This window comes from Vulpes lagopus, chromosome 19, assembly GCF_018345385.1.
Source record: "Vulpes lagopus strain Blue_001 chromosome 19, ASM1834538v1, whole genome shotgun sequence".
NCBI classification, from domain to species: domain Eukaryota; kingdom Metazoa; phylum Chordata; class Mammalia; order Carnivora; family Canidae; genus Vulpes; species Vulpes lagopus.
In genome coordinates this window covers 50,221,178-50,249,135 of record NC_054842.1, presented here as the reverse complement: position 1 = coordinate 50,249,135, position 27,958 = coordinate 50,221,178, and the positions used below count along the sequence as shown (strand labels likewise).

At 47.2% G+C, this 27,958-nt stretch overlaps 1 protein-coding gene across 4 annotated transcripts; it reads left to right on the top strand.

Moving 5' to 3' along the window:
- The first annotated feature begins 1,955 nt into the window (after positions 1-1,955).
- On the top strand, positions 1,956-22,325 carry C19H3orf33 (chromosome 19 C3orf33 homolog). Of its 4 annotated transcripts, none has more exons than XR_005984574.1 (6): positions 1,956-2,109; positions 4,468-4,527; positions 8,012-8,159; positions 9,692-9,852; positions 11,484-11,605; positions 13,774-13,911. XR_005984574.1 is itself a non-coding variant. In XM_041733917.1 (5 exons), the coding sequence occupies exons 1-5, from the start codon at positions 1,996-1,998 to the stop codon at positions 21,849-21,851; spliced, it is 660 nt and encodes a 219-aa protein (XP_041589851.1). In that variant the 5' UTR covers positions 1,956-1,995; the 3' UTR covers positions 21,852-22,325. The 4 variants fall into 4 exon arrangements, 2 of the variants coding, with proteins under 2 accessions (XP_041589851.1, XP_041589850.1); XR_005984575.1 differs by having other exon boundaries at positions 11,484-11,619; positions 13,774-13,910; XM_041733917.1 differs by lacking the exons at positions 11,484-11,605; positions 13,774-13,911 and adding an exon at positions 21,675-22,325.
- The last annotated feature ends 5,633 nt before the right edge of the window (positions 22,326-27,958 follow it).

Below are 27,958 nucleotides of genomic sequence, written 5' to 3'. Positions count from 1 at the left end.
TTGAACCTCCCAACCATTCCTGGCCCAGCCCTTCTCCCCAGGGACAGTCACTGTTGCAGGCCTTTTGCATAGCTTTTCATGGTGCACACACGCATACACATTTTTTCACACAAATGTTATGATGTCATTACTGTTCTCTGTCCTGCTTCTACATTTTTTAAAAAAGATTTTATTTATTTATTCATGAGACACACACACACACACACACAGAGGCAGAGACACAGGCAGAGGGAGAAGCAGCCTCCATGCAGGGAGCCTGATGTGGGATTTGATCCTGGGTCTCCAGAAGGCGTTAAACTGCTGCGCCACCGGGGCTGCCCTACATTATGTTTTAAAATATACTAATACGAAAAAAAATAAAAATAAAATATACTAATAGGGGATCCCTGGGTGGCCCAGCAGTTTAGTGCCTGCCTTTGGCCCAGGGTGTGATCCTGGAGTCCCGGGATTGAGTCCCGCATCGGGCTTCCTGCATGGAGCCTGCGTCTCCCTCTGCCTGTGTCTCTGCCTCTCTCTCCCTGTGTCTCTCATGAATAAATAAATAAAATTAAAAAAATATATATACTAATATAGGATGCCCTGGGTGGCTCATCTGTTTATTTTTATTTTTTTATTTTTATTTTTGGCTCATCTGTTTAGTGTCTGCCTTGGGCCCAGGGTGTGATCCCGGGGTCCTGGATCAAGTCCCACATCGGGCTCCCTGCATGGAGCCTGTTTTTCCCTCGGCCTGTGCCTCTGCCTCTCTCTGTGTGTCTCTCATGAATAAATAAATAAAATCTTTTAAAAAAATGTGCTAACATATACTACTACTAATATATTAATATAGTCAGCTTTCTAAATTTAATCAATTAGCAGTTCAATAATGTAGAGCACAGTTGTATTAAGCTTACAAAGCAATTGTGCAAACTTTAAAAAAAAATTTAAATTCAGTTTGCCAACACATCATATAACCCCTAGTGCTCATCCCATCGGGTGCCCTCCTCAGTGCCTGTCACCCAGTCACCCCATTGCCCCCCACCCCTTTGTGTGTTTCCCAGAGTTAGGAGTCTCTCATGGTTTGTCTTCCTCTCTAATTTTTCCTCCTCAGTTTCCCCTCCTTCCCTTAGGGTCCCTGTCACTATTTCTGATATTCCCCCTACGAGGGAGACCATATGCTAGTTCTCTTTCTCCCACGGACCTATTTCACTCAGCATAACACCCTCCAGTTCCAACCACATGGAAGGAGACGGTGGGTGTTCGTCGTGCTTCCTGCGCGGGGTCGCAGCCGGGGTACGCACCTGGTATCCATCCCTCTGCCCGGGGACACCCGGCTCTCCACCGCTTGGCCACTGTGCCCATTGCTGGGGGCATCGACTGTGCAAACTTCAGGGCACATCCCACAGACACTGTGTGTGGTTATACTGGGGGGGGGGCGTACTGGATGACCCACGGCCTTTGCGCGTGGCAGGTGTGCAAGCCGCACCGAGGCCGCGCTGCCTGCAGCCCGCTGATCCGCTCCGCACCTGCTCGGCCCCAGGCCCCGCCCCGTACCTGCCCCGGGAGGCGGACATCTGGGCATCCTGCGGGGGTCGCTGTCGCAGGGGTGCAGCCCCGCCCTCAGGCCAGCGGGGAGCAAAGAGCAGGTCGCCGGGGTTCTCCCCCGCGGCCAAGACCAGGACCCTGCAGCCGGGGAGCCCGGGGGCCCCGCCCCCCCGCGGACCACCCAGGAGCCCCGCCCCCGGAGCCCCGCCCCGGAGCCCCGCCCCCGCCTCCCCTGGAGCCCCGCCCCCGCCCCTGGAGCCCCGCCCCCGGCCCAGAAGCCCCCGCCCCCGCCATCGGAGCCCCGCCCCCGGGAGCCCCTGGAGCCCCGCCCCTGTTCCGGAGCCCCGCCCCAACACAGAGGAACCCCGCCCCCAACTTCAGGAGCCCCGCCCCACCTCCCTGGAGCCCCGCCCCCGGCCCTGAAGCCCCGCCCCCGCCCCGGGAGGCCCCGCCCGCGCGCCGCCCGCCGGGAACATGGCGGGCCCGCCTGTGGCCTCCGCCTCGCGGTCTCGGGACCCGGACGGAGCGGCGCCCAACGTGGTGGCGCGGGTCTCGCAGTGGGCGGACGACCACCTGCGCCTCGTCCGGGTACCGCAGGCCGCCGGCAGCACGCGCGGTGGGCGCAGGGGGGCGGGCGGGCCCAGGGGCTGCAGCGCGGCCGGGCTGGGCTGGGCTCGCCGCGCCGGAGGGGGCGGGGGGGGCGGGGAGGGAGGGGGCGCCCCGAGACGGGCCCGGCGGGGGGAGGGGGCGCCCCGAGACGGGCCCGGCGGGGGGAGGGGGCTTCCCGAGACGCACCCGGTGGGGGATGGGGGTCGCCCAGAGACAGGCCCGGCGGGGGGAGGGGGCGCCCCGAGATGGACCCGGCGGGGGGAGGGGGCGCCCCGAGACGGGCCCGGCGGGGGGAGGGGGCGCCCCGAGACGGGCCCGGCGGGGGGAGGGGGCGCCCCGAGACGGGCCCGGCGGGGGGAGGGGGCTTCCCGAGACGCACCCGGTGGGGGATGGGGGTCGCCCAGAGACAGGCCCGGCGGGGGGAGGGGGCGCCCCGAGATGGACCCGGCGGGGGGAGGGGGCGCCCTGAGGCGGGCCCGGCGGGGGGAGGGCGCACAGGTGAGGGACCCTAAGGGACCTTGTGGATGTCACCTGGGCCGCGGGAACTGGCCCTGGCCCTTCAGGAACGAGCCCCCGTGGCCCTTGGGGAGCGGGTGAGGCCGGGGTGACCTGGGCCGAGGCCTGGGCCCAGGAGTCTCCCCTGGAGAATCCCCGAGGGCGGCCGGGAAATCAGCCAAACCGGGTGTCCTGGGGCAGGTGGAGAGACTGCGGAGGGAAGGATCAGCTTCCGGACCTTGTGGTGAGAAGGGGGCACCCGCTTGGGGTGCACCCCGCAGCCCCGGCCAGCACCCCGGCCCCGGCCCTCCAGCTCAGCTCGGGTCCCCAGGCTCCTGCCTTCCACGTGGGAAGCGCCGCAGTCGGTGGTGGCGGTCCTGGAAGATCGGACACTCGTGCTGAGTGACCAGGCCTCGCTTCTTCCAGGGAGGCAGAGATTGGCACAGGAGTTATTCCAAGTAAAAAAAAAAAAAAAAGACTTCAATAGATTGAGAGAGGAAACTATTTAAGTGAGCACCTGGGGGGACCCCTGGGCGGCTCAGGGCTGAGCATCTGCCTTCAGCTCAGGGTGTGATCCTGGGGCCTGGGATCGAGTCTTGCATCCGGCCCCCTGCGAGGAGCCTGCTATCTTTAAAAAAGCAAAATAAAATATATTGGCGCACGGCTGTATTACTCCAAGTACCCGGATCACAGAATGTATCCTTAGGTGTACTTCGTTTGTTTTTCTACAAATGGGAAATGCACAGAACAAACACAAGGCATGATACGTTGGTGATTGTAAAGCTTTCACTGCCTTATTTTATTTTATTTTATTTTATTTTATTTTATTTTATTATTGTTTTTAAAAATTATTTATTTATTCATGAGAGACACACAGAGAGAGAAGCAAAGACACAGGCAGAGGGAGAAGCAGGCCCCACGCAGGGAGCCCGACATGGGACTCCATCCCCATGGGACTCCATCCCCGGTCTCCAGGACCACACCCAGGGCCAAAGGCGGGTACCAAACCGCTGAGCCACCCAGGGATCCCCTAAAGATTTTATTTATTCAGGAGAGACACAGACACAGGCAGAGGGAGAAGCAGGCTCCATGCAGGGAGCCCGATGTGGGACTCACCCCAGGACCCCGGGGTGGCGCCCTGAGCAGATGCTCAACCACTGAGCCCCCCAGGCGTCCCACACTGCCTTGTTTTATGTTTCCCTGATGTTTGGGGCAAGATCAGAGGTGGATCTAAGTGTCTTCAACACAAAGACGAATCTTCGCATCCTCATTTCTTTCCATGTGTGTATTTTCAGCTTCGTTGCTTACACACCGAGTCCTGTTTATTGAAGGGAAGCGTGTCAGGTTGTCCCTCTTGTTGAGGGAGTCCCAGGGTTCTTCTTTTTAAATTAAACTCTTTTAGGTCTATTTCAGTTTAAGTGAAGCACTTTGAAACCATTGATACGCTCTCCCTTCCCGACCGTTTACCGCATACACATCTGAGGCCCTGGATTGTGAGGTTTCGATGGTCAAGTTTTTCTTCCCGTCATTTACATTCCTGCTGTAGGCTCGTTCACGCTTAAGGAATTCATGGTTAAAGGGAAGAGTCAATGGAGAACAATACAATATTACGTATATAATTATTGTGCACACCAGCTTGTTTGGGAGGAAAAGGGGAAGGTTAATGAGTAGGTGGGCAGATAGGAAAGTTTGTTGAGAGAAATGGGCCTTTAGTTGACGGATGTGCCTTATTTGGACAGATGGGGGAAGGTCAGTCTGCTCCCCCCCTCCCACTTCTAATTAGTACTTTTGCTATTATGAATAATAACCAGTGACAATTAATCCTTCAATCTCTTTTTGAAGAACATCAGCACCGTAATGGCCATAGCTGGAACAATGTTACTTCTAAGAAGCATCCGGATGGTAAGTTAGAACATGAAGAAGGCCCTGTGATCCGCAAGCAAGAGCTAATCTCTTCTCGTTTATTTTTTTCTTTTTTCTCTTCTCGTTTCAAGACCATTTTTCTCTCAAGCAGTGCGTCATCATGTTATTCTCATTAGAAGTGTAAAATATTATTTTGGAACAACAAACCTATTTTAAGATCTTGGTTTAAAAGTAACACATCCATCCACAGGATTTTATGGAAAATGATTGCCCAGACTGTATTTCCATAATCGCTTTTTTTTCCCCCGTGCTTAAAAAAGGAATCTGTAAAGGATTTAGTTGGCTAGAACGCTGTAATCACTAAATTTGCATTTCAGACGTGTTGGAATGTCTCAAAACCGTTTTGTATAGTGGTTTTAGATTTAGATCACAGTCAAATTATGTCCTTTAGCACTGAATAATTTATGCTTTCTCTGATTTGCAACAATCTGTGAGATCTTTTTAATGAATAGAGCAAGAAGTATGGTGTAAAAAAATAATCTATGCTTTCCGTTAGCATATTTTTTTTTTTGCTGCTTCAGTAATGTTTTTATAATAGATATTGTGGAAAAACCCATTTGATGATTCAAGATTTATAAGTATTTTTTATATGACTGATTCTTGTCACCGGGTGTAATTTTAGTGTCATGTTACAATCTGGAATGGGTTTACTGCATCTGCGTATATGAACGTCCTACATTTCTGATCTCTATATTGTTTTTATATTATCGTTGACGGTGTGGTATTACTTCCTTCATGTCTTCCAACTGTTGCTTTTTCCCCCTGACTCCAGTATCAGAACTTTTATCTTCTTTTTCTTATTGAGTACCTTGAACTCATTTTTAACCTTATATCTAATAATATAATAGGGTTTTTTCTTTTAACACCTCCATGATTTGTAAGTCATTTGCTTTTAGCTTATATACATATTCTTAGCATGGAACTTTTGAAATGTTGGTTCTTTTCATTCCACTTTTTTCTTTATGTTACAACCTATGTTCCATGACATTTATACTTTGAAGGTCTCAAAATTGTCAAAATATGAAATGATCTGATTAAGAGTTTAGGTAAAAATAATGCGGAGGGATTTTTTTTTTAAATAATGCGGAGGGATTATTTGTCTTTTTAGCCCCTAAAAATTATATGTCAACTATAGGTTGTTTTAAGTCATATAATATTAGGTATGTTATTAATGCAAATTACTTATTGATTAATATAAATCATATTGGTATGTTATGAAGTTACTTATTTTAGACTATGGTTCTGGTGTCTTTTTTTTCTTAGATTTTATGTTTTTTGAAAATAGTGACTACTGATGAGAAGAGCAAGCTAAGGAGGTAGAAAAAGAACATTGGAACATTAGGGAACCAAAAATTCTGTGGTGTAACAGTTGGAGAACTTTAGCTACAAGTAAGAGAAACCCCGCACAATAGTGGCTTAACCGAGTTAAAAAGCCTTTTTTCTCACGTCACAAGACTTCTGGAGACAGGGTGCTGCTGGCATTGCTTCTCTGGCTCAGTGACAGAGTTTTAGGTCTGTATACTTCTCGATGTCTGTCCTCATGGCACAGAGTGGCTGCTTTATCTCCAAATAGCATATATTCATGTTCAAAGCAGGAGGAGAGGGAAAAGGAAGGTGCCAGCCACATCTTTTCCTTTTGTCAAGAAAGCAAAAGGTCTACCAGAAGCCTTCAGCAGACTTTTGCTTACATCTTTTTATCATATAGCCACCAGTAGTGGGAAAGGAAGTTGGGAAAGCAGCCGTTTAGCTTTTCCATCCCTTACAGTGCTTGATGACAAGGGAGAGAGGCTTGGGAATGGATATTGCATTAACCAACCCCGGGCCTGCCACAAGGCACCCTAATAGCTCCTCTTCAGCTTTCTTTTATATTGTTGTTTTTCTCCTTTTTCCTCCTCCAGTGTTTATCAAACTCTCATATTCTTTCAATTTCTGGTAAAATTCCAACTTTCATATTTTAAAAAAATGATGATTGAGTTCAGCACTGTATTAAACACTTGATATATATAATTTCATTTAACACATAATAATCCTATGAAGCAGTATTTTTTTAAAAGATTTTATTTATTTATTTAGAGAGTGGGGAGGAGAGGCAAAGGGAGAGAGAATCTCAAGCAGACTCCCCAGTGTGTGCAGAGCCTGACATGGGGTTCCATCCCATGACCCTGAGATCATGATCTGAGCCGAAATCAAGAGTTGGATTTGTTTTTTCTTTTTTTTTTTTTAAGAGTTGGATTTGTAACTGACTGAGCCACCCAGGAGCCCCGGCCCCAACTCTTCAGCACTTACACTTTATCTTAAACCTCTTTATTGCTCTGCAGTTGTATTCTGGTTTTATGTATATTGTTAGCTCACCTTCCAGATGGTGTCTGTTAGGTCACAGAAACACAGCAATTTTCTGCTGTTGAGGGATTACTGTATCTGGAAAAGGTAGATGCAGTGGGATCTGCCTTCAAAGGTTCTTCGCATCCACTGTGAATTCCTTGAGAATGGGAACACGGGTTCTACTTCAGTTTCTTCCCTCAGCTCCTTAATAATTTCTAAAACTCCAAACATCCAGGCACTCTTATGTCTTTTTATGTATGTCCTTTAATGAAAACACATAAAAACTAAAAGGGGGAGACGTTTGGTAATTGAAGAGATCTTGAATGAGCCTCTCTACTTCTTCTGAGTCTTGTCTCCCCTGTGCAAAATAGTTTTGGTTTTCTCATGTGATGTGGTTTCCAGGCTCTTTATCATCTTTTCCCCCCTATTCTAGCTTTGTTCCAGTTGGCGGAAGTCTTTTCTGAAATGCAATACCCAGTCTTTTATGAAACATGCGGTATTTTCCATTAGGGCCTGGTTTGGAGCAATGTCTTCCTCACCCTCTCTTGTCTTGGATCCTGTTCCTTACAGTTGCTTGGTGTTGGGACTTTGGTAGGGAGCAGAGAAGAGTGGAGAAGAGAAGGAATTTGTGTATTTTTTTTTTTTTTTGTAGCCTTGCCACACCTTTACTCATTTTGAGTTCATGGTTAACTAAAACATCTTAATCTTTTTCAAAAATGCTACAATTAGTTTATTCTCTTCTATCCTTCATTAGTTTTGGAGAGTAAGGGGAAGACTTTTACATTTTATGCCATCATCCTAATTGTCAACGTCTTTTAAAATACTAAATCTAAATTTTAGTATTCATACTTTTTTTCTCAAAAGATTTAATTTTAAAGTAATCCGCATGCCCAAAGTGGGACTCTAACCCACAACCCTAATACCAAGAGTTGCATGCTCTACCAACTAAGTCAGGCAGGTGCCCCCTCCTATAAACACTTTGATTAAATTGTACTAAGATATCGATATAAAACTAAGGACCAAATTAAAGTTTTTCAGTGGTTATGTCTTCTTGTTAAATGTTTAGATGACAATTTGACATACTTAATTTTAAAATGAAAATAATAACATGTCATATACCTTTTTTTTTATAAATTAACAGACATCAAAATTTACAAGTTCTTCAGATATTCCAGTAGAATTTATAAGAAAGAATGTTAAACTACGTGGACGATTACGCCGAATAACTGAAGATGGTTTAGAAATTGAGCATATTCCCATTACTTTACCTATTATATCTTCATGGAAAAGTAAGTAAAGTGCAAGAAAATGATACAGCTATTTTGGTATTTGTTAATTAGAAGTTATTTGTAAAATGGCAAAAAAAGTCATTTTAAGTTTTAATAACTTTCCATTGTCTGTGAGAGAGTGTGAACTCTTGGCTTTAGATACAAGGAACTGTTTAATTTGGCTCCAGATTTCCTTCTCTCCTGCCTCCTCTTTTTATTCAGCCGTTCGCTATTTCATTCAGGCAAATGTATTCACAAATCCTGAGCAACTGCGATGTTCTGGGCCATGCGCTAGCTGTGCATGCGGTGAAGCCAACAAGACTGCTCTTTGGAGCTTACAGTCTTAACTGGAAAATAGACAGCAGACGAGTGAAAATTGTTCCAAGAGCTATGAGAAGGGACAGGTACTAGTCTGAGCATAACCGGGAGTCATGCGTGCGGGGAACCCACGCCTGTATGTGGTCAGAGAAAGCCTCGATGGGCTGTTCCGAGATCAGAGACCTGAAGGATGAGGGGGGATCTCTAGGTAGGGCCTGTGTGGGCGTGAGCTTGGCTCCCGGAAGCTCTCCGTGGCTCCCCAGCAGAATTAGCCTCTTTCTCTATTGCACCCACAATAATTTATACACCCTGCAGTTAGTACTTAAACATGTTTTCCTATAATCCTGCGTTTAGGTTTATCTCCTCCCCCTGTGCTGAGCATCTGGTGGGCTTGGATCCTTTCCTACTTAGCTCATTATTCACAGTCCCTAGAGAAATGATTATTAGCCGACAGAGACTTGGTAAAACTCGTTGAATAAATTTAGTTATATTTTAAGTTCTTCTTCATATCATTTTTTTCCATATCATTTTAATTTTATAAAGAAAGGGGCTCTTATCTTATACCTTCAAATGAATGAATTTCACTCTGTCCAACAAGATATGACTATAAAGGAATAAGATTGGGTTTTCTTTTCCCCCCAACATGCCTAACATGATCAGTTCTTTTAACAAATCAGACAGGAATTAAATAATTTGAATGACTCTAGTTCCCTAAGGAGAGAGAACCTGGGATGTTTGTTTGTCAGCCATTTTAATCTAAGCAGGATCGAGACTTACTGGGTCCTCTACCTTCTCAGTCGCTGTAGTTCTGTTGTAAAAATCTGAATCTCTTCTCTCTGAAACAGCGAGGACTCTTAGGTGCTCAGGCAGCAAAGGCACCAACTGGGCTTGTCCAGGTTGTACACTGCACAACTCCGGGGGTGCTATTCAGGGGGAACCTGCTTCCGGGGGTCACGCAGTGCCATAGCACTGTAAATTGCCATACGTGTGTTATTATTATTAATGGGTTCTCCATTTTGTTCTGGAGCTTCCTGGGATGGAGTTTTTACATTATTCCATATGTAACATGCTTGAGTTGCTGTAAAAGAAAACTTGAACACAGATACAAATCTAGAGGAGTCTGGGTGTTTGTACATAAACATGATCCAGCTGTTTTGGTGGGGGGCACGTGACTTTGAAATTTGCTTGTGCCACGTGGTATTAAAGCCAGACAATTTTCTACCTAACCTTTTTAGAAGAGCCCTGTGGTGTTCTGCTGGTTAAGCTGGCAGGAGTAGAACTCACTGAAACTGGGAAGTTGTGGTTACAGGAAGAGTTGAAGCCTTCCCAACTGCTTTGGTTTCAACTTCTTGGAAAGGAGAATTCAGCACTCTTTTGCTATCTTCTAGTGAATAAGGTAAGTAGCGTGAGGAAATAACGAGCCACGTTATATTCTTTGTATTTACACATAAACATCATTAACCAGAACCTTGAATCTATAATGGGACTGAATTCTGGTCTTCACTGCTAGTCATAGTGATTATGTTTAGAGAACCAGGTCTTTTCATGCATGTATAAATTTTGTTTCTTATATATTAATATATACTTATTAATATATAAATACAGAAATACAGAAAATACAGAAAATTAAGAAAATGGAAAAAACTTAAAGTTATTAATGACTTTAGACATTGCTAATTTAAGGATGATCTTGATGTATTTACATGTACATGAGTATAATACATCATCCTTGTTTGGACGCCTGGGTGACTCAAGCGGTTGAGCTTCAGCCTTTGGCTCAGAGCGTGACACTGGGGCCCTGGGATCGAGTCCTGCATCGGGCTCCCTGTGCCTCTCTCTCTGTGTCGCTCATGAATAAATAAATAAAATGTTTAAAAAAATATATCATCTTTGTGCTTAGAAACTGCTTGTTGGGTGAGCCCTGTCAACTGGAAACCACAAAGAAGGGTGTTTTCCGAAGTAAATACTGCTCAGTCTTTGAACTTTAAAGTCGAGCATATTTAAATACTGTTTATGATCAGTAATGCATCATCTGAAAACTTTGTCTCAGAGTATTCTTACTGTTATGATTGGCCATGGCCACCGTGTACCCCAGAGCTTCATCACTGTTGCTGTGTCACTGTCCTGAGTCCTTGTGTGTCCCTTACTTCATGATAATTTTGGTAGACAGTTACTGAAAAAAGAAAGTACAAAGTAAATAAAGTATTATGACAGGATTAAGAACAATTTTATGGGATCCCTGGGTGGCGCAGCGGTTTAGCGCCTGCCTTTGGCCCAGGGCGCGATCCTGGAGACCCGGGATTGAATCGCACGTCGGGCTCCCGGTGCATGGAGCCTGCTTCTCCCTCTGCCTATGTCTCTGCCTCTCTCTCTCTGTGTGTGTGACTATCATAAATAAATAAAAATTAAAAAAAAAAAAGATGCCAAGGTTTTACAAAAATGTTATCTTCTCTGGGAGCCTGGTTAGTTTAGTTCGTGGAGCGTATGACTCTTGATCCTGGGGTCATGAATTAGAGCCCCACCTTGGGTGTAGATATACTTAAAAATTTTTAAAGAAATGTTGGGGCGCCTGGGTGGCTTAGTAGGTTAAGCATCCAACTCCAGATTTCTGCTCTGGTCATGATCTCAGGGTATTGAGATCCAGCTGGCATTGGGCTCTGCACTCAGCAGCGAGTCTGCTTGATATTCTCTGCTTCTCTCTCTGCCCCTTCCCCTGCTGGTGCAAGCGCTGCAGGGGGAGGGATAGAGAGAGAGAAGCAGACTCCCCGCTTTTGCTGAGCAGGGAGCCCGATGTGGGGCTCTGTCCCAGGACCCTGAGATCATGACCTGAGCCGAAGGCAGCTGCTTAACTGACTGAACCCCCAGGTGCCCCAAATAACATCGTTAAAATTTTTTTTAAAAAGCAAAAAATAATAAGAATAAATAAAAATACAAATAAAAAATTAAAAACTATTTTAAGTTCAGAAGTGTATTTAATTTATTCTCAAAACCACCCTATGGTGTCATTGTTTTTACTCCCGTTTGCAGATGGGACTCAGGGTAATGAAGTGGAAGAGGCTGCATGCAGCCTAGCTGTTTCTGGCTCTCGAGCTCGCACTTCACCTTACATACTTTAGCTTGTATTGCTTCCTACGTGACCCAACTATGCGGTATGCAGACTCTGGTAATTTACATCTGTTCAATTTTACTAAAGTGTGAGATTGAATTTTAGTTATTCTGATTTTGGTTTAAGTGAATGAGCTCTTAAAATTCGAAACATTGAGAAATATATGATAACCCCTTTCAAATTGTATTTATTGGGATCCCTGGGTGGCCCAGCTAAGGTTTAGCGCCTGCCTTTGGCCCAGGGCACGATCCTGGGGACCCGGCATCGAGTCCCATGTCGGGCTCCCTGCATGGAGCCTGCTTCTCCCTCTGCCTGTGTCTCTGTCTGTCTGTCTCTCTCTGTGTGTGTGTGTGTGTCTATCATGAATAAAAAAATAAAATCTTAAAAAAAATAAATAAATAAAAAATAAAATTGTATTTATTCATTCACGTTATGATTGAAAGTTACTGCATTTAAGGGAAAAAAGAATACCTGGTTCTTTCAGAAAGTCTTAGAAAATGTCTCCTGCTTTAAACCTGGAGTTTTCATGTTACTAGAATTTAACTGCGAAGTATTTGACTAACAGAGCTATTAAATTATTAATACTTTGTTAAAATTAATCTTGTTAATTTAGAATGCCACAAGGACTATATAAATAGCTAAGCAGGATTTCTTTTTTTAAATGATTTTATAGATTTTTAAGTAATCTCTACACCCAACATGGGGTTCAAACCCACAACCCTGAGATCTAGAGTCTTAGCTCCACTAACTGAACCAGCCAGGTGCTGCAGCAGAGTCAGCTTTTTTTTTTTTTTTTTTTTTAATTCACAAGAGACAGAGAGAGAGAAAGAGGGAGAGAGAGAGGCAGAGACAGGCAGAGACAGGCAGAGACAGGCAGAAGGAGAAGCAGGCTCCATGCAGGGAGCCAGACGTGGGACTCGATCCCGGGACTCCGGGGTCCCACCCTGAGCCGAAGGCAGATGCTCAACCACTGAGCCACCCAGGGACCCCAGCAGAGTCACCTTCATCCTGTAAATTAGTAGGAAAAATCCCATTTATCTGGTTTCATTAGGAAGTGAGATGAAGGAAATTTCCTGAAGGATGAAGAGTCAAGGTCCAGGACTATTTTTAATGTTATTTTGTGGGAAGTTTTTTAAAAGTGTATTTACATACCAGCACCTTCCTACACACTGGATCTGAACCTAATATAATAATTCAGTGATGGGGCAGCCCGGGTGGCTCAGTGGCTTAGCGCCAGTTTCAGTCCCGGGTGTGGTCCTGGAGACCCAGGATCAAGTCCCACGTCAGGCTCCCTGCATGGAGCCTGCTCCTCCCTCTGCCTGGGTCTGTGCCTCTCTCTCTCTCTCTCTCTGTGTGTGTGTGTGTCTCTCATGAAAAAATAAATATAATTAAAAAAAATAATTCAGTGATGATTCAGTTCATTTTGCATTTGTATACTTCTCGGGTTGTCTCTGGCCTTCTGTGGTTTTGCCTATATTGTGTGCTCCTTTCCCTCTCCAAACTGCAAACAAACTAAAACACTTTTTATACTTTATTAGCCTCTTTGGGTTAGAAGTCCCGTGAGTCTGTGGAGAACTATATGTTATAAAAGAGGCAACTCAGGGGGGCTCCGGTGACAGGGGCCTGGGATGAGCCCTGCCTCAGGTCTGCTCAGCGGGGAGGCAGCTTCTCCCTCTGCCCCCCTCCTCTGCTCTCTTTTCTCTTTCTCTCAAATAAATAAATAAGATCTCAAAAAAAAAAAAAAAAGGCAATTAACTTTGAACAAGGATCTCTTCTAGTAATGAAAATCTTGGGTTTAACATTATGTGTTTTTAAACTCTTGGGGATTCTTTTGCTTTATGTTTTTTGGCTTTTCTCTGGAGGAAAAGTTGCTGAATGACTTTTTTTTTTTTTTTTAAGATTTTATATATCTATTTATGTTTGAGAGAATGTGTGTGTGGGGGGGAGGGCAGCAAGTGCGGGAAGAGAGCATCTCCCACAGACTCTGCACTGAGTATGGAATCCGGCCAGGGCTTGATCTCACGACCCTGAGATCATGACCTGAGCCAAAATCGAGAGTTGGGCGCTTAGCCCACTGAGCCACCCAGGAACTCCTCTGAATGGTTTAATATAACTGCTTGTAAATGATATAAATTCTGAAGTTAAGAAGATGTTATGGGTGTAGTAGCAGTTTTCTTAAGTAATTGGATTGTGTTATTTTTTTTATTCAAGGGTAGATATTTTAGTGTGAGTCTGAATGAAGAAATTTTGAGAAGAGGCCTTGGCAAAACTGTTCTTGTTAAAGGGCTAGATTATGATTCTAAAATCTATTGGACAATTCACAAAAAATTACTTAAAGCCGAATTAACAGCCTTAAGAAAAGGAGAAGGAATATGGAAGGAAGAATCTGAAGAAAGTTATTTGGAAAAATTCAAAGGCTCCTGGAGAGAAATATGGAAAAAAGACAGTTATTTTAAAAAAATTGGGTCAGATTTCAATTTGAAAAAAGAAAGTTATTATGACAAATTTAGAAGGATTTATGAAGCATGGAAAGACAACATAAATAACTACTCCTTAATACTGAAGTTCAGAGAACTTATGAATCGCATACACTTCCGTAGAAAAGGATGAAATATTCCAAGAGGTCTGGAGGTGACCCACCCAGAAAAGAGCAAAATATGTTTTCATTGAGTTGAAATGGAAATTTCTCCAAATAATTGAAGTTGCACTCTAACGGTATTTAAATATTTAAGAGATGATTGTTTTAAATGTAATATCAGAATAATTTAAGCAAACTGTGCTTACTATGCCTTGGGAAAAACGACATACTCTATAATGTTACCAGGATAAAGGTTGTATTCCTGTAGTGGTAATATTTGAAGAGAGAGTTTAACTATTGGATACTGTTACTTTAGTTATTTGGGGCAGCCAAATTTAATTTTTGTTGAAAGAGAATATCTGTTTATTCTTCCAGTTTTTTCAGTTTTGATTACTTCTAATAAAATAACTCTTTATACATCATGTCTGAGGCTACTCTTTTCCCCTATCTGGTTTCTAACTGCTGGTGAATTTGGGGAAAAGCTACATGAGTACACGAGAAGGTCTCATTTCTAGTAATAAATAAAGAACGGCTAATTTCTACCTGTTGCTGGATGAAGGGGATAACCCTCTGGACAGAAACATGAGAATAATTATAAGGACAGGAAACAACGTGCTGAGATCAGTGACAGCACCCAAGACACAAAGAGTAGGGATATAACTTAGGACATTGCTGAGCTCCGAAGTAGCCAATCTTTAGATATCTTGCCTAATTCCTCGTGTGACATGGTAAATTTCTTTGTTTATAAAGCCAGTTTGAGTTGGTTTGAGGATCTGATCTGTACATATACTTGCTGCTAAAATCATCCTAACGCTACGTATTAGCTTCTTGCATAACAGCAGTGATCATCCCCTAACATCCACGATGTCTGTAGAAGGTTTTCTTGATGATTTGTGATGCAGACAAAAGTCAGAGGTATCATGAGGTCCAAGTAGTTGATTCCTGTTATTTTATTTTAATTTTTTAAAAAGGATTTCATTTATTCATGAGACACCCAGCGAGAGAGTTAGCGACACAGGCAGATGGGGAAGCAGACTTCCTGCTGGGAGTGCAAGGGACTGGATCCTGGGACCCTGGGGTCACCACCTGAGCCAAAGGCAGACGCTCAACCCCTGAGCCCCGAGGCGTCCCCAGTTGACTCCTGTTAGACTCAGTAATACACCATGAGAACTTTATTGCTGCTTCCTGACTGCTGGTGAAAACATAAAGTAGATTACCCAACATTTTCTAATGAAACAGCATTAATTTTCACTAAGGTCTCACATCTTCCACAGATTCTTTTAACTTGCATTCAAATTGCCTCAAGAGGGCAGCTCCGGTGGTGCAGCGGTTTAGCCTGCAGCTTGGGGTGTGATCCTGGAGACCCGGAATCAAGTCCCACATCGGGCTCCCTGCATGGGGCCTGCTTCTCCCTCTGCCTGTCTCTCTCTCTCTCTCTCTCTCTCTCTCTCTCTGAATAAATAAATAAAATCTTAAAAAAAATTAAAAAATACAGATTGCCTCAAGATATCAAATATTAAAATAGAAAAGATGATATCAATGACAGAAAACAGGGGAAGATGCCATTAGTTAGCTAGATAGTTTTCTAAACTATGATGAAGTGGAATTGGATTAAGATATGATTCTATGGTCAGAGTTTTTCAGGAAAGAAGGCGGTGTTCATCTAGAAATTAATCCCATGCCCTAGTTTGGGATCTCTGAGTGATCCGAATTCCTTTTGGTCAGGTCCAGATTAATTCTTCATGACCTGGAAGCGTAAGGCCAAATGTCAATGCACCCAATCCATGATATGGAGGGAAAATAGGATGTCAGTAGTTGCGAGCATGTGTCTTCTTCAGGCGGACAGGGATAATGTGACACCCAGGCCTGCAGCGTGTGAAATTCTTGGTCAGCCTTGGATGCTCCAGTTCTTCTCTCCAGAAGGTTTTTCCTTATCTTCCATAGCCTCTTCAAAGGATCTTCCATTAGGAGGAGGATCCACCCTTTGAGGGCTGGACAACTTTAGTAGCCCGTTTGGTTGATGTGGCTTCGTGGTCAAAGGGTTGAGCAATCGCAACCCTTTTTTTTCTCCCAGAGATTTAATCCCATTTGGCTTGGAGATCTGTTGGTTTGCAGGGCAGAAGGTGCACGTGGGGTCCTGCTGACCATGCTTGTTTCTGTTCTGAGCACTATTACTTTGCTTTTTATTTTTTAATTTATTTTTTTAAAGATTTTATTTATTTATTCATGAGAGACAGAGAGAGAGAGAGAGGCAGAGACACAGGCAGAGGGAGAAGCAGGCTCCATGCAGGGAGCCTGACGTGGGACTCGATCCCGGGTCTCCAGGATCACACCCTGGGGCGAAGGCAGAGCTAAACCGCTGAGCCACCCGGGCTGCCCTATTACTTTGCTTTTTAAAGGACATGCTGGAGCAGTGTTTTTTGACTGTAGGCCATGAAGCATCAGTGAGATGTGAAATCAATTTCTTGAGTTGCCATGATCTATTTAAAGAGAAAGAAAAAAGAACAGAACAGGGGCGTCTGGCTGGCTCAGTGGTAGAGCGTGCAACTCTTGATCTTGGGGTCCTGAGTTCGAGTCCCATGTTGGGCTAAGAAAAACAGAACAGAATAAAATATATTGGAGGGCATTGCACATAGCAACGATAAATGTTATTTTTTTGTTGTTAAATTTGTTATAAATATATTTGAATACATGTTCTGGCCTGCAGTGCGAAAGTATATGGGTTACTGAAAAATCACTGCGGATCTCGTTTTCTAGCACTCTTTTGAAGAGGCCTGATGAAAAGATTTCCATAACTAAAGGGAGGGCATATAATTCAGACAGAAGGAGAGTTTTTAAAAAATTGAGGTAATGGGATAATTACTTCTATTTTCTGTTTTGTTTTGGTTATCAAAACATAGCTTTAGCACTTGGGCAGTGAAACTGAGAAATTAGTGCCCTCTTCTGTTCTTCCACAAACACTGAACGCAGATCTGTTTTAGCATTTGCCACATTATAATTATTTGTCTGTCCTCTCTCTTCCAAAGTAGAATGGATCCTGCAACTCAAATCATACCTTATTAAATATTGGAGCATTTCTGCTTTCTCCACAGCATTTAGTTCAGTTTCTTGTTCGTTGGGAACTCTATGAATATTTATTAAATTAAGGAATGAAATAAAGAATGAAGTAGACGGGGGCACCTGGCTGACTCAGTTGGTAGAACATGTGACTTGATCGCAGAGGTGTAGGTTCCAGACCCACAATGGGTGTAGAAATTACTTAAAAAAAAAAAATCTTAGGGACGCCTGGGTGGCTCAGTGGTTGAGTGTCTGCCTTGGGCCCAGGATGTGACCCCGGGGTCCCGGGATCGAGTCCCACATCAGGCTCCCTGCATGGAGCCTGCTTCTCCCTCTGCCTGTGTCTCTGCCTCTCTCTGTGTCTCTCATGAATAAATAAATAGAATCTTAAAAAAAAATCTAAAAAAAAGAAAAAGAATGAAGTGAACCATTCCTGTGTTGCCTATTCATTTTGACCAGGACCTATTTTCTTTCTTTCTTTCTTTCTTTCTTTCTTTCTTTCTTTCTTTCTTTCTTTCTTTCTTTCTTTCTTTCTTTCTTTCTTCTTTCTTTCTTCTTTCTTTCTTTCTTCTTTCTTTTTCTTTCTTTTCTTTTCTTTTCTTTCTTTTTCTTTTCTTTTCTTTTCTTTTCTTTTCTTTTTTTCTTTTCTTTTCTTTCTTTTGTTTTAGGACCTATTTTCCCAGTCTCTTTTTCCTCTATACACCTCATGATCCTACACTGTGAAGATTCATTTGCCTTTAGTGGTCTGAAAGAACAACTTTAAAACGTGTCATATTTGATAATGATAGTTATTTTGGGCAAATCAAGCCCTTAAATACATATTTAGCATAAACACTTAAAAGAAACAAAACTAACATATAACGTTTATTTATTTATTTATTTATTTATTTATTTATTTATTTATTTTAATTTTAAAAAATTTTACTTATTCATGAGAGACACAGAGAGAGAGAGAGAGAGAGGCAAAGACACAGGCAGAGGGAGAAGCAGGCTCCATGCAGGGAACCCGACCTGGGACTCGATCCTGAGACCCTGGGATCACGCCCTGGGCCAAAGGTGGCGCTAAACTGCTGAGCCACCCGGGCTGCCCAACATATGGCTTTTAAAATGAAAATTTTCCTTTTACTATGTTTGTGTGGAAAAACCTAAACATTTGTTTTCTGGTTAAAAAAACAGGTGTTAGTAATACAGAGCGGGTATACCCCATTAGGATCCCAAATGGTACAGGAACAGGAGAATTTTCCTTATGGTATAAATTGCCTTCCCCGTCCTCAGCTTTCAAAGCTCCAGAGATTGCGCTTGGGCTTAGCACTTTTATTTTTCCTCTTCACAATACAATTTGCTCCTTTGCCTGAGCTTCTGTTCAACGTCTACAGCAGTGATGCAATGATTGCTCCAGGAGACGACTGGGCCGCAACTGGGTAGGCTGTGAAGATCCATTTTTCTTTCAGTGATATTATGGGATTCTGCAGGAATTTTTAATGGTAGCATGGGAGGAGGAACCCAGTATATTCCATCATGAAAAAAATGTAATCTCAAAGTTTCAGTACTATTTCCTGGGCCCGGGAAAGTCCTTGAGTCCTGCCCAGCAGGCTCTGACCTCTTGAAAGTTGTAGATACTAGCTCTGTGGGAGGTCTTTCTGGAAACAAAACTCACAGAGCTGGGTTGTGAAGCTCTTAGGAGAAAGGAAAGGGGGCTCTGTCTTTCTCTGACACTACTGTTGCCTTTACTCCCTGCCCCCCAACCACAGGGAGAAAACAAACCAGTTGGAGAAAAATAGAAAATGGAAAAAATATTTTTTTATTTTTAATTTTTTTTAAGATTTAATTTATTCATGAGAGACATAGAGAGAGAGAGAGAGAGAGAGAGAGAGAGAGAGAGGCAGAGGCAGAGACACAGGTAGAGGAAGAAGCAGGCTCCATGCAGGGAGCCCAACGTGGGACTCGATCCCGGGTCCCCAGGATCACACCCTGGGCCAAAGGCAGGCGCTAAACCGCTGAGCCCCCCAGGGATCCCCAGAAGTTCACTTTAATTAGCATGATTTCTGCCTTTTAAAAAGTACTCGTTCTGGGGCGCCCGGCTAGCTCTTTGGGAAGAGCGTGAGACTCTGATCTTGGGTTTGTGTGAGCCCCGCTTTGGGTGTAGAGATTGCTAAAAAATACAAACTTGAATTAAAAAAAGTATTCATTCCTTGGTGGGAACTGAACGTCTCTTAAGACGTATAACTGGGGTTTAAGAAAATCTTAGTTGAATTGAAGGACTTCACCTAGACGGTATCAAAGTAGGAAGCCTGGAGTTCCGAATTCCAGTATCTAGTCCGGGCTCTTTCCTGAGCTTGGCAAACAATTTAAACTGCATCTCTGTATTTGTAAGGCGAAATAGATAACAAATATATAACAAATATAACAAAAGATGCACTTTAAGATTTTTACTTATAAGCAATCTCTACACCCAGAGCAGAGATCTCGAACCCACAACCCTGAGATCGAGAGCCACATGTTCTACTGACTGAGCCTACCAGGCGCCCCTGCTTGTAATATTTTTGATATTTCCATATAGAAAGGGCAAACAATTGTATAGGCTTGTTCTAGAGAAAATATGAACCGGCCATTTAAAATTGGAGCACTTTGGGCGCCTGGGTGGCTCAGTTAAGTGGCTGACTCTTAATTTTGGCTCAGGTCATGGTCTCCAGGTCCAGGGATCAAGCCCCACATTGGGTTCTGTGCTCAGCGGGGAGTCGGCTTCAGGATTCTCACTCTTCCTCTGCTCCCTCTCGCTCTTGTGCTCTCCCTCAAATAAATAAATCGTTAAAAAAATGAGGGAGCACTTAAAAATGTTACTGTCTATTGGCAAGGAGTTAGCCCTACGTTTGTTTTCCTCTGGAGGCCAAATACATTTCAATGTGTGGACTTTGCTAGCATTTAAAAGCTTTAAATAGGGACGCCTGGGGGGCTCAACAGTGGAGCATCTGCCTTCAGGGCGTGATCCTGGAGTCCTGGAGTCCTGGGATCGGGCTCCCCACGTGGAGCCTGCTTCTCCCTCGGCCTGGGTCTCTGCCTCTCTCTCTGTGTCTCTCATGAATAAATAAACAAAATCTTTAAAAAAAAACATAAAAGCTTTAAATAGGTTACCAGTAACAGTAGTAATTTATTTACTAAGTAATCTCTCCCGTGTAACGAGGTGCTCGAGCTCACAATCCCAAGATCAAGAGTTGCGTGCTCCACCAACTGAGACAGCCAGGCACCCCTGAAACAGCACCCGGCAACTCTGAGCGCTCACTTGGCGCGAGGCATTTTGCTAAGAGCTTCATCTGTAGTCTCATTTAGCTATTTTGCAGGCGTGTGTTCCTTCCGTTAACCGAGAGCACAGCCCTGCCAGAATGTGTTAATTTATGAAGCAAAGTACTTCAGTGAATTTCTCACATTCCTGAATAGATAAAAGATGATCAAAATACTAATAATTGTTGAAACTGGGGGGATCCATACATAGGGTTTCATCATACTCTTCTACTTTTGGGAACTCTTCCCAAGATCAGCCGTCCTGCCTATGTTCCTTTCTGGACGTTTCCAGCTGAGGGTAACAGTGGCTTACTTGCGGGGATGAATGTGTCTGCAGCTGGGGACAGAAAGATTGGTGGCATTTACGCTGCACCCCCCACCCAGTTCTTCCAAACGCACACAGGAATTTTCTCTCTTTCTCTCTCTCTCTCTCTTTTTTAATATAAGTCTCTGTCATACGCATAGGAATCTATGCAAAGGTGTTCAGGGCTTTCTTTGGTGGCAGGTTCAGGAGGTGGCACCGTTGGGGACCCTTGCTCTTTTTATCTCCCAGACTCCACTGCTACCTTCATTTGGGAAGAGCAGCTTCCTTCCTATGGGGGCCAGATCCTCCCTAACTCCACACAGTTCTGGTGGGGCTGCTACCCCAAGTGCCCCAGCTCCTGGCCGTAGGGCTGGGTGAGTAATCAGAGACTGGCCACACATATACTCTACTTGGTGTTGACCTGTGGATGGACACATGACCTGAACCAGGTCAATTAGGATCCTTTCCTACAATCGTATTTACAGATGGTAAAATCAAAAAACAAAACAACAAAACACCCCCCCCCCCCCCCCCCCCCCAACCAACACCACCATCCCCTCCCACCGCCACCACAAGGCCTCTTTCCCCTGGGATCACGAGCTGAGGTCATGGAGCTGTCCCTGGTAACCCTCTCTCCACCCACCGGCCAGTGGAAAAGCTCATCTATAATAGGAAAGAATAAGGTCAAAACATTGACAAAACCAGGGAGAAAAAGAGTAGGCTCAAGAGTGAGAATGAATGTGGGAAAGCAACGATGATGGTGCTTGGCTGAGGCACTGATCCTCTCCTCTCTGTTGCAAGATGGGAGTCAGTCCCGGGCGCTTCCCTCAAGTGAGTGGGTTGCGGTTCTGCTATTTGTATGTTGTTTGTATTTGTATTTTGTTATTCGTAAAGGTGGGCCCGAAGGAGGGCTACTGCTCGGTGCTTCGGGGGTACCCGGTGAACTCCAGCTGGGACTTACCATCGCGCAGTGTCTGGAACATGCAAGTGCTCACGAAATATGTGCAGAGAGAGAGAGAGAGAGAGAACTTCTCCTCCATCCCCGTTAAGCCCTTTGGTGGTTTTATCTGACTTGTTGTTGGTGCATCGATTGAAATAGAATATTTATCTCCTTCGCCCGCTTGATGGATGGGACTTGCAGATGTTTGCTGGTTACATCTCAGTGTCTCCAGTACGACTGTATTTGCAGCTGAAAGCCCCGTTTTTGTACCGCCAGAAACATCAGCTTTCAACCCAGATTCCTAAGAATCTGGTTCTCCAAGAAGCCCTTGATGACGCAGCACACGGGCCCCCCTCCGAGCACGTCCGTCCGCTTACCAGCTCTCGGGCACCTTTACGGGCCGGGAGTTGCCTGATCCTGTGTCAGGCGCCCTGGGGATCAGGGCAGGGGTGACGGGTGGAAGTCTGGCAGCTATTTAGAGGGAGGCCAGGCGGTGCTGTGCCAGTATAATTAATGAGAGTCATCGCTCTGGAAGCCAGAGGAGAGTGGGGGTGGGGAAGGAGGTCTCTCACCAGTAAATGGCATTTAAGAAAAATCGGTGCTTTTTTTTTTTTTTTTTTTTTTTTTTTCTTTTTTTTTTAAGGAGGAAGGAAACAGGCGGCAGGGTAAAAGATGTTGATAGCTTTGTATTTCCTCTTCAGGAAGAGGATGCCACCCTTTATTAAATTTCCACCACTACCACCACCTCCCACCTCAGCCAAAGTTTAAGTCTTTTTTGAGAAGACTGAATGTAGACGTTAGTAGGGAGGAGGTTGGGGAACAGCTAAATGGTTACTGGCTCTTATGTAAATTTGAGGCTCAGCTATCAAAGAAGGTTTAGAAAAGCAGGCAGAAATGGGAAAAGAAGTTTTAAACAATGCCTTCGTGTTGTGATCTCTTTGTATGGCCCTTTTACTGCACAGACGAGGTTAAGTCAAAGGACTGCTGTAAAGGGCCTTGGGGAACTCTCTGCGCGGAGGGGGGTCCCCGAGCCGCCGCCTGGGGAAGCCAGGAGGGTTGAACCCCAGGCTTTCCAGCGGGTCTGATTTCAACCTTGAATTGAGCTGCCAGCAGGAGTCCCTTATACTCCTGGAGCAGGAAAAGGGGTGAGTCCTTAAAAAAAAGCCTGTAGTTTGGTGACCCAGAGACCACTCAAAAAAGGTACTACGCTATAGGACCTGCCCAAAGAAGTGTGAATCCCAATCCCATTTTTTCCCCCAGTTCCCTTGTAACCGGTCAAGGAAGGGGGTGTTATTTGTTTTGTTTTTCTATTGACTATTCGGTAACCATGGGAGGGTTTGGGTAGCCTAGAGAGGCTGCGTACTACCCACTGTCTAATCCCTTTGTTATCATTCCCTGGGATAGTCACCGGCGGGGAAAAGTAGTTCTTGTCTGGCTCCCAAGCACTTAGCAGTGTGACAATATTTTCTTGGTTTTAGTTAGTGATTTTTCCCTGATTGATGGTGTTAAGAAAAAAACCTCAGAGGGAGAAGCTACGTGAAAAGATTTATGGATATCTTCATGTGTCTTCAACACTTAAGACCATGATTAAGTATGATTCACACGAAGGGAGGGAGAAGGGCCAGCAGATGGGGCTTGGGCTGTTATCTCCAAGGCTCGATTTGAAAAAGAAGGGGTGGGGGGCGGGAGTGTTGTGTGGGTATTTGCCTCGATTTCGGTAGGTCTGAAGTATTGCCTAGAGAGAAAGTTTCAAAGCTTGTAAAATTGTGGTCATCGATTAACACTTTCAAAATAAAGGCTCTAACAAACAAGTGCTCCTGCTGTGAATTTTGTGTCTGGGCTTACTTTAAGGCGCGCATCTCTGGTTTTTCAGGGCTAAGAAAGACAAGACGGGAGGCTTGGAGTGGGTCACCTCCGTGGGTGTGCGCGGGGTCCTCTTGGGGGGTGTGTGTGTGTGTGTGTGTGTGTGTGTGTCTTATTCTCTATTCGGCCTTCCTGTTCACCATGGAGATGACCAGCAAAACAAACCTCTAAAAACCATCTATTTGTATGCAAAGCGAGAAGCAATTGGGGGGTAGGAGAGGAGTTACCTGTTTAATTTCTTATACATTGAGGATTCTCCTATGGACATGTTAAAAAAAAAAAAAAAAAACGACTTAGGAAGTTTTCTTTCTTTGGAGCCAAGGAACCTTATATGTCTTTTTTTCCAAATTGGATTTTTCTTGGTACCCTGGCATGAAGAAATTCAAGGGACTACTCTGGTGGCTTTCTCTCTCTCTCTCTCTTTTTTGAGTCCAGGATTGCTTTCAGGATAAAGTTTCTCCTCGCCCATGGTGCTTTGCTGTGACATTGTAATTGCCTCCGTTGAATTGGATAATACAAATGGGTTGTTTCTATGGCATCGGCTAAGTGGGATGAAAAGGTGAAACCCTAGATGTTGCGCTGGGAGGTCACGGTGCACCCCCACCCCCACCCCCACCCCCACCCCCCTGCACTAACCGCCCTGCTCTCCTCGCCCGGCCGCTCGCTTTGCAGCTTCCTGAGCAAATTCACGCATGAAAAAGAAAATGACTTTAGTTTATGTTGTCACTAAGCCCAGAAAAATCCCTGCGCACCCGGGGCTGCCAGCTTTCCTAGGACCTTCTTATTGGTGGAGAGTTTTAAATTGAAGGTGAGCGAGGAGCGGAGACTCCAAGTCCCTCCCAGCCAGGCTTTGAACTAACAATGGGGCAGGTTGAATGAAGGCTGAGAACTGCAAATCCTGGAATCCAGGGGCCGGATCCCCCCGCGGCTGCCGGGCCCGCGCGCGCGCGCTCGGGGGCTCCCCGCGCTTCCCCGCTAGCTGCGCACCTACTGTGTGCCCTGCCCCTCCGCCGCCGCTGCCGGCCCGGCCCGTCAATCCGACTGAGTCACTGAGCCGCTTAGGAGAAGCATCTGGAAGAAGAGATGTGCGGGGCACGGGGAGGGGAGTAAGTGCTACCCACAGTCCCTCCTAAGGCAGGTCTCCTCGGTCACAACAGCTTCATAGATGCTTTCTTCTTCTTTTAAGAATTTTTAAAAAAATAAATATTTTTTATTGCTGTTCAATTTGCCAACATATAGCATAACACCCAGCGCTCATCCCATCAGGTGCCCCCCTCAGTGCCCGCCACCCAGTCACCCCCACCCCCCACCTCCCTTTCTACCACCCCTAGTTCGTTCTTTTTTGTTTTTTAAAGATTTTATTTATTTATAAGAAACACACAGAGAGAGAGAGAGAGGCAGAGACGCAGGCAGAGGGGGGGAGCAGCAGGCTCCATGCAGGGAGCCCGACGCGGGACTCGATCCCAGGACCCCCGGGTCACCGCCTGGGCCTAGGGCGGGCGCTCACCCGCCGAGCCACCCAGGGGCGCCCAGGCAGGTAAGCGCAGGTAACGGCAGGTGCGCGGCCCGCGACGCCCTTGGAGGTGAGGCTCTGACCCTGGAGCTCCTGCTGCGCTCCCGCTTCCAGCTCGGCGTCCCCGAAGCCCCGCGTCCTGCAGCCCCCGAGGCTCCAGCTCCAGACCGAGCCCCGAGGAGGTGTCTTGGACCTGCGGGCAGGGCGGGGGGCCTCGCGGGCGGGCCGGGCGCCCCGGGGGCGCGGGGGGCGCGGGGGCTGCGGCGCGGGGAGGCCCCGGGGGCTCCGGTCCGCGCTCCGCAGCTCCAGTTCCTGATTTGCCCGGGAGCTGCGGGCCGGGAGGGAGGGGGCTCCGGCGAGCGCGTCGGGATTTGAATGAGAAAGCAGGTCGCGGCGGCGGCGCCCCGCTCTGCCCGGGCGGCTCGGGGCTTCCGCGGGCGTCGGGGGCTGCGCGCTGCTCGGTGCCCCCCGGCGGGGCTGCTCGGGCCGGGAGGCACCGGGCCGCAGACCCCAGGCCGCGCTGTGCAGGCTGCTCCCGCGCCCGGGACCCCGGGAATCCTCAACTGCTGAACCCTCGGAGTTGAGCAGGTCGGTGCTGGGGCGGGGCGGGGGGGGACCCGGCGGCGAGCGGGGCCGAGGGCGAGCAGACCAGGTGCGCGGACGAGCAGGTGGCCCGAGCTCCGTCCGCAGCCCGGGCGGGACCCGGCGAGCCCGCGTTGCGGTGCGTGGGGATCCCCGAGCCCCCCCTGCAGGCCGGGCCCTGCACCGGGCTCGATGGGGGGCTCCGAGGGGCCCTGAGATGTGCCTGTGCGTGCGCCCGCGCCTGATCTCATAGTCGGGTCGCCCGTCGGAGGCTGGAGCTCTGCAGCGGGAGGCCTCCCCCCACGCGGGGTCGCGGGGTCGCGGGGTCCCGGGGTCGCGCCCCTGCACCCCCGACCCCCGGGCGGGCCCCCCTCTCCCAGCGCGCGGGGTGCACTGCCCGTTGCACCTGGGGGGTCTCGCGGCTGCCCCTGCGCCCAGGGAGCCGGTGCAGGGCCCCTCGCGGTGGCTGGGGGAGCCCTGTAGGCTCAGCGCACGGAGGAGGATTCACCCCATTACCCTCCCCGGCAGCGGACCGGAGCCCCGGAGCGGCCCGCCGGCGGGGGGCGGGGCCGGGAGCGAGGGGCGTGGCCGCGGTGGGGGCGTGGCCAGGGCGGGGCGGGGCCCGGCTGCAAGGCGCCGCTCTGCGCCTGCGCGCGGTTCCCATGGCGACGGCGCCGCCAGCCCGCGATGCCCCCGGCTCGCCCCTAAGGCCGGTCCCCCGCGCGGCGTCGGCGGCCCCCTCTCTCCTCCTCCTCCTCCTCCTTTGTTGTCCGCACCTCGGGGCGAGCTGCCGACGGGGCTTTCACGGTAGCTGCTCGGCACTGGAGCCACGACCAAGCCCCCGGGGCAGAAGCCTGTCCCCAGCCCCGCCGCCGCGCTTTTCTGATTTGAGCGCAGACGGGAAGGAAAGGGTGAGAGCTTGCTCGTTGGGGCGGCCGCGGGGACCCCCCCGCCCCCCGTACAGCTCATCTCCTTGGAGGTGAGGCATTAAAAAGAAACAATTGCAGCGCGGTGGCTGCCCCCGAGCAGTGAGGCTGCAGAGCTGCGCCTCCCCTGCACCTGGCGAGGCGCGCGGCCGGGCCACCTGTGTCCCCCGAGCGGCCCGGGCACCTGTGTCCCCCGAGCGGCCCGGGCACCTGTGTCCCCCGAGCGGCCCGGGCCCGGGAGGCGCCGAGCTGCAGGACCCGCCCACGGAGATGCCAGCGCAGAGAAACAAAGGCTTTGCCAGAAGTGGGGAGGGGTGGTTTGCCCAGTTGCCCCAGCTGGTCACTTCTGGGGTTAATCTGCGGGGAATGTTTCCAGAAGCCTTGATGGGAACCAGTCCGATTTCTCAAGCCTCCCGTTAAAAGTGTCACTTTTGCTTTGCTTGAAATCGTGAGTCCTGACAGCTCTGTCCCTTCCGAGGGGTGGTGGTGGTGGTGGTGGTGGTGGTGGGGATCTGGTTTGTTTAGCCCAGGTCAGCATTTGGCAGGGGGCACAGGCCTCAGGGGGGTGCAGGAGCTGCGTGCATCATCTCAGTTGCTGGTCGGTGGTCAGCAGGGTTAACATGCCTCGCTGCCGGGAAGCAAGCCTGCATTAACATCAACATAACCAATAAAAGTTTGAAAATGGAGTTACCCCCTCTGGAATGAAGCGTGGCATAAAGATACCAGAGCTGAAGCACTAGGGGTTCCCTCCTGCTGTATCCTACTTTTAAACCATTTGCTTTCAAGAATAGCAAATGTTCATCAGCGGTGGAAGTTTTCAGCCAATGTCCTTCCCCACCGGCAGCTGACGAAGTCAACGTAATTCTACTTTTCAGATGATTAGCAAATAACATGCTGTTAAGGTTCTCTCTCCCATCCCATTCATTATAAATGCCTAGACGTTATGCAATCCATCTAGCTCCCGTGTTAAAAAAAAAAAAAAAGTCCAATTAAGTTTTCCCCCCCTCCCTTTTCTCACAATTAAAAAAAAAATAGAAAAAAACTCTTAATTTTCAGGTTCAGATACTTTGTGACCCTATTTGGTGGTTTGTAACTGGCTCCAATTCCCTAATTCTCAGTGACATGTGTTTCTGCTGGTTCCAGGAGGTAAACTGCAGTTTAGCAGATCATGGGATAATGAGATTGGGAGTGCTTGGGGGAAGGCCGGGGGAGAGGCATGGGAAGGAGACAAAGGGAGGGAAGGCTGATGGGCAGAGCCGGGATTTATAGCTGCACCAGGTTCTGCATAAAAGCTGTGAAAGTCCTGGCTTCTGTTAGATACATTTTCTCACAACATCAGTATCAATTAAACTTA